At 36.1% G+C, this 12,984-nt stretch overlaps 1 protein-coding gene across 11 annotated transcripts in view; it reads right to left on the bottom strand.

The window, feature by feature from the left end:
- Nucleotides 1-12,984, bottom strand: part of LOC106076031 (endothelin-converting enzyme homolog) — a 259,051-nt gene that overhangs the window by 27,706 nt on the left and 218,361 nt on the right. For all 11 annotated transcript variants that reach the window (XM_056010793.1, XM_056010949.1, XM_056010876.1 and 8 more), the window contains 2 exons: nt 8,937-9,146; nt 1,854-2,029 (listed from right to left, as the gene is read on the bottom strand). In XM_056010793.1, the coding sequence (XP_055866768.1) occupies nt 1,854-2,029; nt 8,937-9,146 (386 nt within the window). The remainder of the gene's footprint in view (nt 1-1,853; nt 2,030-8,936; nt 9,147-12,984) is intronic.

The following is a 12,984-nucleotide window of genomic DNA, read 5'->3' as shown; positions in this document are numbered from 1 at the left end:
CAATATCCGTAATTTTTTTTTTTTTTTTTTTTTTAAAGGAAACATCAGAATTTGCGCTATTCAGTTTTAGCTTTATCATCATAGGAATCCTTGGGCTTTATGCCTCTTTTCTTTGCCTCTTTTTTGGGCTTTATATGCCTCTTTTATGGGCCATCTTGCCTCTTTTGTGGGCTTTTTTTTTTTTTTTTTTTTTTTTTTTTTTTTTTTTTTTTAATATGTTTTTATTTGTAAGTTACCATAATTCACAAGTATTAAATCATAAACAATTGAAAAGTGATTAACCTAAAAATATAATAACAGTAATAGAAATATTATTTAATATCAAAGACATACTACCTAACCAATGAACCCCCTAAAGACAGAAAAATGATACAAGTATACTCTACTCCAGAACAATCAACACAATGTTTGAGACAAACATCTATAAAAAAGCTAACAAGATCCTCGAAATAAAGAATCACCCTTTGTGTCAGGATTTTGTGATTTTACCATCACAAAAGAGATACAAGACACCGATAGCAAAGACAAACAGACACAAACACTCTTTTGTTCCCCTGGCAATCAAATCATTAAATAAGAACAATCTGGTATAAACTTTGTCACATGTAAATTATGAGTGCGTCTGGTGTGAATGTACACTTTGGTTTCTTATAGTTATAATGTTTTTTGTTTGGTGTAATGCACAAATTGTAAGACAAATTTCCTTACGGATAATAAAGATTATTATTATTATTATTATTATTATTATTATATCAGATATCCCTGACCCCCAACACCCTATTTCTGAAAAACTACATGAGCATTATACAGGTATATGAAAATCAAACTAGATAATTCACTACCCTAAAGTCCATTATTTTCCTAAATGTTAATTCCAAGTGATTAGGATCAAACACCTTATTATTATGTAGACATTTGAGCCAGGTAGCCCAAACAAGATTCCTGTATTCGGAAACAATAATCAATATCCGTAATTAGTTTTAGGTCTCCTAATGTTAATTCCAAGTGATTAGGATCAAACACCTTATTATTATGTAGACATTTGAGCCAGGTAACCCTAACAAGATTCCTGTATTCGGAAACAATAATCAATATCCGTAATTAGTTTTAGGTCTCCCGTTCAGAGTCTTCGCACCAACAAATGTGATAAATTTAGTCTACTCATGACATAAATTAATGCATCACAATTAGTAAATACGTTCCGTAATATTAAACAAAAGAAATAAAATTTAAAATTGAACCAAAACAAAATACAAAAGTAATTTTATCAACATTATTAACAGATATTATGAATATTATTATTTTATTATTATTATTATTTTAAATCTTACACGTTAGAATTTAAAAAAAAATATACTAACAATTTAAGAGTTAGATGTACTACTACAGTATTAGATTTATACTATTTATGGTATCATATGTATTTTTTTTATGATTAAAATCCGAAATATAATTTAAGTACTGTAAATCTAAAATGGTTTCAAGTAGAATTTTTTTAAGAATTTGAAACATTTAAATTATCGAAGTTAATATAATTATATACCCTTTATAAGAGCTGGTCTTTTGGGCCCAGGAACAAATCACGCAATGAACCGAGATCAATCGTTACACAAGGCCTGAACTCTGACCCGCAACGTCACAACCTGTGGGCAATTTGGACTAATAGCTCGTTGCCATGTCGTACAGATCAGTCTCTTTTGAGCATCAGTGTGGGGAGGGGTATCTGGGAGAAAGTTACATGTTGCCTTTAGGGGATCAGAAAACACAACTCTGCTCGAGTCGGGATTCAAACTCAACCCCCTCAGCCTTTTAGCCACACATTTTGTTCAAAACAACAGTAGCTCAATACTGACCATGAATGTCCAGTCGTCCAGAGAAGAGTTGTGACTGTAGGACCATCCTCCATTATCATCGATTAGAGCCTGGAATTGGTCAAGTATTTCTTTCTTCTTCTCTGGCCTGACTCCCATACAACTTTGATAAAACTGACGAGTTTTTTGAAAACTTGGATCGCTTTGACTGCTGGAGTCTGTGAATAGAAGATATTACGGAAGTATTATAAATTTTTGTAGTGCAAATGTTCATTTAAAAAAAAGGTTCTCCTTGTGGTATATAAAGTAGAGGATGTCATCTGTTTCTGTGGCCTACTGCCATGTGGTCAACCACAAATACTTTACCAAACTAACGTCAGGTACCTATTACAGTTGGGTGGACTCAGAGGCGCCCAAAGATATCGAAATTAAAAATCTCAGTCTTCACCAGGATTTGAACCCGGGACCCCCGATTCGGAAGCCAAGCGCTTTACCGCTCAGCCACAGCGCCTCCGAAAAGTAAGGTTCCCCTTTCAGACTTTGAGATATATAAGGCAGATGATGTTAATGATGTTTCTTTTGACAACGGTTAATGAGCAGGGTGTCGTGTGGCCAGCACAAAGACCAACCGCATTTACTTTCCCCAACTAAAGCCAGGTAACCATTAGAGTTGGGTGGACTCTGGGGCGCCAAGGATCCCGAAATTAAAAATCCCCAGTCTTAACCAGGATTCAAACCTGCCCCTCCACTGGATTTACAGAATATATAGGAGATAATAGGAAATAATAAGTTATTCATTTTAAATGTTACAAGATATTTTTGTGTACAATGTTTTAGCTTTGTAAAATAAAAATTCGCTTGTTGCGCAAAGAATTTGGATCACTTTGACTGCTGGAGTCTGTGAATAGAAGACATTATGACTGCATTATAAATTGTATAGTGCAAATATTCATATATAAAAAATAGTTCTTCGTTCAGACCTTGTGGTCTATAGGGCAGATGATGTAAAGGTCATCTGTTTCTGTGGCCTACGGTTAACGAAGGTGCCACCTTTACTGTCTCCCACACCCATTCTAGGATTAAACCTCGCATAATTATTCATTAACATAGACTAGTCAATAAAAGAAAAAAAACTAATTAGACTATCAATTACTGGTAATTCATAATTTTGTTTCATAGCAAAAAGGGAAACTAATACGGCAGTATTCACATATATGGCTAAATTTGTTGGGTTTAGTCTCCTTAAATAATTGTTAACCCGATTTCGCGCATTCTCCAACCAATTTGATACTTTAAACCATTAATTGCACCTAACAAAACATGAATAAAAAAAAATTACCCAATTAATCAATTAATTATTGGTAATTAATTATTTTGTTTGATATCATTGATATGAAATAAGGGAAATAACTTGTACATAATTTGATACATATAGTTTACGGGCGAAGTTCTTTTCCTTTAGATAACCTTTTTTTTAAAGGATTGTTTATATTGTTATAAACCTGAAGGTGAGACCGATGGGGGTAGTGCTGTGTGCTTTTAGACTTTGCAAATCGCCCCAGGCCATCGCTAGACGAGCGGTCAACCGTGACTAGTGACAATATTATTATAGCTTTTATATAGCGCTACTTTCATGCTTATAGCATGCTCAGAGCGCTTTTGGTCCAATCTCATTTGTGGACCAGTGGGGGGAGGAGGTATCTAGGAGTCGGGTGTCAAACCTCGAGCCCCCTTCTAGGAAGCCAAGCCAAGCCAAGTTCAAGCGCACTTGGCCTCTCGACCACGCTTCCCACAATGCACGCCAGTTCGGCAAAGACGCGTGTTTTAAATATTACCCACGTAAGTCATGGCGAATCTTATCTTATATAATACAGACGTTACTTCAAGAAAAGAAGATATTTACGTCCTACTCGTCATGCATTGTGCTCAACCAGTGGTCAAGCGACGTTCCATGCGATTCTAGAAGTCAAGACACTTCAAGTTACCATGCTATGTGACCAGTATGAGGCGAAGTCAGAACGGTTAGGGCATGGTGTGTGAAGTCAGTCCGGAGCAGAGGCTAGGTTTTGGACAGTCAGTGTAATGTTGTTGCCAACTGTACAGTATTTGTAATGTATTTGAAATTAAACTGTTACTGTTACTTTGGAGCCCTGAGTTGTGAGGTTTCTTTAAGTTCGTTGTGTCGTGTGGTGATGTTTGCAGAGAGCCTGGATAGTTGAGATTCGTAACAATATTTTGATTTTTGGGGCGAGATGGTGAGTCGAAAATCGCCAGGCTTCCGAAATGATGGGTCTCGGATTTTAATCTAAGTGAAGACTGTTATTTTAAATTTATGGATTTTTAGCCTCTCCCCCCTCCCCCCTCCCCCCTCCCGCTCCCAGGATGTACCCAACTCTAAAGCTAACCTGACATTAGTTGGGGAAGACTAATGCGGTTGGTCGTTGTGCTGGCAACAAGACACCCTCGTTAACTGTGGGCCAAAGAAGCAGATGAGATTTACATTATCTGTCTGTTGTTACCGGTCGTTGACTTGTATAACACCAAATTGCTGATTGACAACTAAACCGTTGTAGCCGTAATATATCTTAGCGAATAAAGTTTCAAATAATATAAGTAAATAAAGTTGAAATGAGATAAAATAACTATAGTAGACTTAAGTAATACTCTTTGAATCTCTTTCTCAACTCACTACAATAACACAACCTTAAGTCTCACGTTCTGGAGTCGTCTCCCCCCAACTAAGACCAAGTGGCAACAATGCCACCTATGTTGCATCAGTCACAACCAATTGCTAACCTCTTCCCACCGTCACCATAGAAACACACACAGACACACCATAACACTGCCCCATAGATCGCAAATCTAAAAGGTATTTACTTACTTTTAAAAGTCCTAAAATTAAATATTTGTTGACATTTCACGCTAAGTTCTCGAAAATTATGAACAACTTTCAAATTAAAATCCTAAACGAAATATTAGGACATTTAGCCTAAATTAGAGTTTAATCATATTGTACAAGCAATTCATAATTAGCATTTTACATAGGTCAGTGCTATCCAAAGTTGTTGTTTTTTAAAACTTCTTGTAAAAGATCGACTTGACAAATTTGCCAGGAGTAACCAAATCACTTGTTAGCTGTTGACACCATCCTAGAATATTGATAACATGTCCAATGAGGAAAAAATGAAGCTACTGGTTGACCAGAATTCGATCTTAATTCGTCACGGTAATCTAAGGGAGATAATTATCTCAACTCATTATTCATTCAGTTGCTCAGAATTTACTTATCTCTCCAATGCCTGGCATTGGTTTATCTACCATCCAAATTGTTATTAGCACAAAAAGTATTTGTAATCGATTAAAAAGCATATTCACTTAGCTATACTAGAACATGTGTTGATTTTTTTTTTTAAACACATTCTTTCATTTTTTTTTATTTTAATTATCTTTCCTTGTGATGATTATCACACAATTGTTTATAGCAACACACCAGAGCTCTGATGTACCAGTTCGATCTGAACCAACAGTTAGATTTAGATCTAGACCAACAGTTAGATCTAGACCAACAGTTAGATCTAGACAATTCAATCACGAATTTTTCTACGCCAATACCTTCAGTAAGTTAGCCTGACATTAGGCCCCCCCCCGCCCCCATCTCTCACACAAACACACACATACGTGAGATCTAGCTCCTCTACAACTTCTGGAACATTTGATCAGCAGTCTTGCACTTTTTAACTCTGCGATGCACTGCTCACGGATGGAGAATGCACAAATGGTATTTGGTAAGTCATGACGGGAGCATCTGTAGCGTTTACGTTGACATCCAGAGCAAGTGGCCACGACATGCTTAAGGTGAGCGGTTCTCAAACGAGTTCAATCAGTATCTTATCTTATAAATTACAGACGTTCTTTCTTAAGAGACGATAATTACGTCCAACACGTAGTCATGTGTCAATGTAGTCATGCATTGTAGGGACTTAAACTGCGAAGTCATTGGTATTCCTGGCTGATTCAGGCAACCCAGTTCATGCTCTAATGGCACTAGGTAAGAAATAACTTTTGTAAGATATGTGCCTTCATTTAATTCTATACTACAGATAGATCCTAGATATCACATACAAAGAACGCATCACAAACGAAAACATTGAAGACAAGATTAGTACAGCAAACTAAAGCAATTTGGCCATATCATAAGGTCCTCAGGACTTGCGAAGACATTCCTTCAGGGAACAGTAACAGGAAAAAGAAGAGGCACAAAAAAAAAGCGATGGGAAGACAACATAAAAGAATGGACGTTGAAAGAGATTCTATCAAAGACAAAAGACAGGAATAGAGAAAGACTGTCAGCAGACCTTGTTTTGTGCCCCAACTGTGTAGAACACTAAGGGAGAGACGAAGGCGAAGGCGATACTCTCTACACTTTGCAAAGTACTTTATTTTTCGTACAAGCATACAGAGTTTAATGTTGAAGAAACCAGCTCTCGTCTGGTTTGACTCTCTCTAGGACAAGGAGATCTATCTTACTTTTTTTTTTATAGATTAAAGACGTTACTTTGAAAAAGAAGATAATTACCTCCTACGTATTTCAGGTATCAATCTAGTCATTCTTGTTAATCAATGACTTAAACTCTTGCTAAATAATTGGATTTTCATGGCTGATTCAGGCAACCCATTGTATTCTCTAATGTGTCATATATCAGTTTTAGAACCCCTGTAATATTTGGTGACTAGTAGTCACTTAACTATTCCGTGCAGTCCGCACGAGATTTTTCTTGGTCGGGGAATGACCAAGAGGTGGACAGGACAGTTGATCTTGGACTCTTGTAGAGAGAGGAGTGTTATGGATATCTTTGACAGTAGAGTTATGTACAAGTATGGAAGTTATTATAATTGATTTGTATTCAGGACATGTTTCTTTGGACGTATAATTTGTGATGGCTGAAGTCGCCTATATCTTTTGTGATTTATTTTATATGTGAATAAAATCCGTGTCTGCCACCATTGTGTATGTTAATGATTCTAAATGTTGAGGTCGGAGAGTATGTTAGTGTTCTCACGCACCTGCAAATCTAGTGCGTGAGTGAAAGTATTTTGTTAAAGAAGACAAAAAGAACATTATAGTAGTGCCAGAAGAGGCACCTACAACACACAGAGGCGTTCGCGTCATCACGCCTACAACAAGAACCAGGCTGTGACATAACGACACTAGGGAGGAAGGAGGACTTGTACGAATTTGTCCTAGCGTATTGGGGACACTGGCATATACATCTAAATATTTACATTTATCTCCTTCAAGTTTTCAGAATTTATCATCTTCAAGTTGGCAGCGTCACTGCTGTTTCACGTGACTATTTTTTTTTTCTTGCTTAAGGCTATAGAGAACGGAATCGAAGACGCGAAAGCTTCTTATCTTTTTAATCAAATATTTTTTTACTCAATCGTTTTATCCGCGTATTTTTGTAATCCGATTGTAATTTTGTTCCATCCTGACACTTAAAGTGACCGAGTGACTCATGTGACCCAGTGACTTGAGTGCAGCTCTATAAATAGCATGTCCTATTCTCGCCGGCAGTGCGTGTGTGATTTTGCAGTTTTAAGAGAATATATTCAGTTGGATAGTTTAGGGGAAATAACCGACTAGAATGGATAACTCAGGGTTGATGGAGAAATGAAACGAGTTATCTCAGCGTGGGGCATAGCGAAAGGAAATGTTAGTACACTTGTGTATGTGAGTCGGTAGAGAGGTGGTGACTCGGTGACCTAGAGCTAAATAGCATCGCTTACAAAACCATTAATAGGACTTTACAACTCACGGTAGTTTTAGTTTAAGGAGCGGGGTGGTCAAGAGGTAAAACGGTTGTCTTTTAACCGACGGGTTTCGAGATCGAATCCCAGTGATGGCTGAGATTTAATTCGGGGCTTTTAGGACTGCTCATGAGACGACCAAAGTCTAATGGGCGTCTGACTTAAGTTACTAATGTAAAAAACAACATTTGTTGAATGTTTATTGAAATTGTGATATAACTTTTTTTTTTTTTTTTAAATTTAAAAAATTAATTGATGAGATAATTTGAGTGTATTTATGTTTACTCAATGCTTGGTAAGCAGCAGTCGCAAATCTCAATGAGCACAAACTTCTTGTTGTTTTCTTTGTGATTTGTGATGGAGGTTCATGTCGGCTCTGAATCTACGCTCCACCAAATAGGACACGGTGAAAGCAGCCAGCAACTTCATTACAACATCACATAACGCAGGACGTAAAATTGTAGATAGTTTAATAAGCCCTACTAATATGCACTATAATTGGGATCGGAGTTTGTCCACGAACTAAAAGGGGTTCAAAACCCAGTCGGGAATATCCAAGCGAAGCACGTTTTCAAATTTTTGGTTTAGGTCGTCATAGAATAGTTCATGAATTTTTGACGTGCGTAGATTATGGCATTCTAGCACCAATGTTTATTAAGTGCACAATTTTTGAACGCACTTTCATGGTTGCCTTGTTTGTAAGTTTATGGAGTGGTTTTGTTATTATGCTGGTGTGAATGTACTCTTTGGTTTCTTATAGTTATAATGTTTTTTGTTTGGTGTAATGCACAAATTGTAAGACAAATTTCCGTACGGACAATAAAGATTATTATTATTATATTAATATTAAACAGTAATTAATTTCTACGACCCCTCTACGTTCAACTCGGACCACAATTTGAGAACCACTGCACTACTTAGCGCGAGTCCATTTTAATGATATCAAAAAAAAAAAATAACAACCCAATAAAACAAAACAATTTAGAATTATCAGAATAACGTCTAATTCGATAACACAGAGTTGATACGTAGAATAACAATGCACAAAGAATTTTCCCAATATAATGACATAATTTAAATTTCATAAAATGCTAATGTGATTAAACAGCTTCAGTTGCAAGCGAAGCCTTTCCTTAAGTCATTCCTACAATGGCATTTCACTGTACCCAGTACATCATTAAGCTGTATCTTTTTCGTTTGTGTATTCCTGTTGTCCAGACTCATCTGACTTAAAAATAACGACCAGTGTCCAAAGGCCTTAGGGCTAAAGTCCACTGTCCAGTCACATCTATTTCAAGTCCATAAAAACCTACTCACCTATAAGGTTACTCAAAACATACAAGTTGTGGTCACTCAATTCCTGGAACCGGTCCCAGTGCCTGTATCCCCGCGGGATGGGGTGAGTCTTGAGCCAATGTCCGCAGGCGAACTGGTAAAAGTCATCGCACGGGTCAACTGACCAATCCACGCTCGATAATAAAGAGCCAGCGGCCTTCACACAGGCTGGGGACTGACAATACTGCGTCACTGAAACAAACAAGGTTGAACTGATGAGTTCAAATAGTCATTCACTGACCAAACGAAGTCTTAATGACCTCTTTCTACTTTACTTTATTTCCTGAAACCGAACAGTAGCTCTACAGCCGACCACTCTAAAATTGACCAAAGATAGTCATCTTTCATTACAGAAGAACACTTTATAACTAAAGCCAAAGCTACTCTACTCGCCATCACCATAATTAAGCAATTTAACCCGGCATTCACCGGGTGGAGCTTTGTTTCCTAATTACGCAATGAGAATTCGTACTATTGGTACTAGTCTTTTCAGTCTTAAAAACAGCTAGATCGAACATCCATCGTAATGTTTGTGTTGTTATCTGTAAATCACATATATATTAGTTTTTCCCAAACTTTTCCCCTAACGGAACATTTCGCACATTTTGAGTATCTAACGGAACACTTTGCTTTTTTTTTTACAAAGATTTTTATTAACTCACTCTGTCAGTCTGTCTATCTGTCTGTCTGGTAAAAAGTGTGTACAAGTTATTTCCCTCACACCCATTCTAGGATCAAGTTGAAACTTCACACAAATATTCATTGGCATAGAAAAGAGGGGAATCAATAATAATAAAAAAAAGTAACAAATAAGTCATTAATTACTGGTAATCAATTATTCTGTTTGATACCAACAAGGGAAACTAATCCTTCAGTATTCACGCATATGAATAAATTTGTTGGGTTTAGTCCTCTCAAATAATTGTTAACGCTAATTATTGATTCATGCTTTGTAAGGTACAAAACACGATCGTTTAAAACATCAACTTGATCCGAGAAGGGGTGTGGAAGATATTTATATGTTCCAAGTTTTTACTAGGCACACACAGCCTGATTTGATATAAGCTTTTTTTAAACAAAAATCCTTAACCTACATTACATAATATCTGCCCTAAATATATGGGAATTAAAATAGATTTTTTTTCCATTATTTTCTTTTCTATGTTCTTTAATAAAAAGAAAAAAAAGTTTTACTGATTTCAAATTAAGGTTTAAGAAAGGGGGAAGAACTCATCTGGCTCTTCCTGTACATGTCAATGATGTCAGAAGGGATTTAAAAAAAAAAAAAAAAATCAAATGGAGTGATCGTTCTTTTTCACACGCAGGTCTGAAGGAAGCCGGGATTTTTATTTAAGCTTTCTAGCAGGTTTGTTTCCCCTGCTTCCGCGTGCAGGTTGTAATTTGTGCATAAAACCTTTTTAACGAAAATTTTGTATCAAACCTTTTTAGTGAACCTTTTCGACAGTGACGCGTCAGTTTTAGTTGAAAAAAAGTTTCATAGTGTCAAGACAGTAATGTTATTTAATAAATTTTTTTTGTTTTCAATTTTGAGCCGCTGTTGTATTTGTGCTGTCTGTCTGTCACGTTGAGATGTCAAAAACTAAAAGCACTAAAGAAAATATACTAGTTTTGTCTTTTCAAACACGCATTATTATTTTTTTAAATAATTAAGCAGATTCTATGCAAAAACAAGTAAACCATTTAAAAAAAAACAGGTTGAAAACAAATAAGCTTTCATTTAAAGTTAGTTTACTTTTGAGACATTAATAAAAACTACTCCTAAATCTTAGGCCAACAATTAAAAGCCCTACCAACAATACATCATGGTTTGTACATGGCCTACCAACAGAATCAGTTCTAAGAATAACTGTAAATAACGAACACAAAGGTAGACCCTTACAATTGTACTTAATTATTGTCTCTTTCTGTTCTAATATTGAACATCCTCATGATAATTCAATATTGTGCAGATTGTATGCAAAGACATTTAAACCATTTTTTTAAAAAACATATTGAACAGAAATAAGCGTTAATTTTTAAATTCGTTTACTGCGGCTGAGGCGGCCGAAACGTTTATATATTTTGACGCTCCACCAAAAATACATGATATCACATAACTGAACTTATTATTCTTTATAGCAGTGATGCCCAAAATACGGCTCACCTGGCCCCGCGACGTGTTTCCATCCGGCCCGCCTAAACCTCGGCACAAAGTGAAGAAAGTTTTTAAAAAGGATGAAAAATGTATTTTTCCTACGTTAGGACTCTCACTTTTTCTTGGATGGTTTTCATTCTAATCTACGGCATTCTAAAGTCATATTCTAATCTACGCATTCTAAAGTCATATTCTAATCTACGCATTCTAAAGTCATATTCTAATCTACGGCATTCTAAAGTCATATTCTAATCTACGCATTCTAAAGTCATATTCTAATCTACGCATTCTAAAGTCATATTCTAATCTACGCATTCTAAAGTCATATTCTAATCTACGGCATTCTAAAGTCATATTCTAATCTACGCATTCTAAAGTCATATTCTAATCTACGCATTCTAAAGTCATATTCTAATCTACGGCATTCTAAAGTCATATTATTTTTTTTAATGAACACGACGTTTATTTTTTTGGTTACAGTGTTGACAGTTGTTTTAGGTTCTTGAATAATTCCGCTGCTGTCTTGAGCTAGTCGTGTAATATATTGTGTGTTACACAGGGCATCAATTCTGCATCAGTTTTTGGTAAAGTTCGTTTGATATCAAAGAGAATGGTAGTACCATTTAATATTGGAGCGTTAATGAAATGGGAGAGACATAGGAACGAAAACTAGAATATAAATGTAGAAACTTCCTGAAAAAAATGAAGACATCTTTGCTTTTGTGGGAAATATGCCAACAAGATTCAGAAATGTTGCTGTTTTTAAAACTTATAACAAAAAGTCATTTGCAAATCAAAACATAAAAAACAAAATTTGGCGGCATTGCTGGTTTTAACCGTCAAGAAAAAGATCGCTAAGCTACGCCTGGTTGAATGAGTAAAGCGACTGACGAGACAAAAGAGACACGAAATGGGTGACATGAGACCACGGCAAAAGCAAGTTACAGAGCTGCTCAAATGATAAGAAATGATGCGTAAAAAAGTGCTTTCTAGCAGTGGTGAAAGCATTAGTTCTGGGTAAAAAAGCAGTTAACAGCAAATCTAAATGACAGAGCAGCAGATTTTGAAATGTTTTTTTTATTGCCACTGAGGATTGCTCCGATAGATCTGCAAATGGAATTGATTGACTTACAAAGCCAAACATCCCTGTTTGAGAAATTTAGAGTGATGCCTGATGAAACTTTTCAAATTTCCGAAATGAAGTGTTAAGGACGATCACAATGTTTACAAGCACTTCATTGAGTAGACAAACCTTTCGGTAATAAAACGGATGAGACCGATCTTACGTAATTGCCCTATGTGTGTAGATTGGCCTAGTAGTGCTACAGGTTTCTAATAAAACTATTTAAAATGGAATTATTCTCTATTTCATTTTTTCATCTGTTCGACGATGTGGCCCGCGACACGAGTGTCGGAAATGAAAATGGCCCGCCGGGCGAATAAGGTTGGGCATCACTGCTTTAGAGTAATGATTCATTTTAAATTTTATGTAGGTTATTGCTCTACGAATCTAGCAACATTTTTTCTCCACCATCCTTGTTCATATTGAACATGCTTGTGTGGTCTACAGACTAATATACTATTTAAAAACATAAAAAAAAGGGGGGGGGAAGAGGAAACAAGAGAAAAAGGGGGAAAAAATGAAAAAAAAACAAAAAACTTTTCTGTATGACTCTAATTGACCCTGTGACTAAAACACAGCCACAGAGAAATTGTCGCAGAGCAGCAACTCCCGAGATACGGACTCTAAGCCGACATGATTTCCACCTTGATAATGAGGAAGTAGCTTTCCGAATCTCAAGGGAGGAAATCAGTAATTTTCATATGAAGGGAGAAAATAAAAGAAACAATATAAATATTTAAATGCCTATGTAC

The sequence above is a fragment of the Biomphalaria glabrata genome, chromosome 1 (genome assembly GCF_947242115.1).
Source record: "Biomphalaria glabrata chromosome 1, xgBioGlab47.1, whole genome shotgun sequence".
Taxonomy (NCBI): domain Eukaryota; kingdom Metazoa; phylum Mollusca; class Gastropoda; family Planorbidae; genus Biomphalaria; species Biomphalaria glabrata.
Note: the sequence above shows the minus strand (reverse complement) of the source record. Positions and strands in the feature narration are given on the sequence as shown.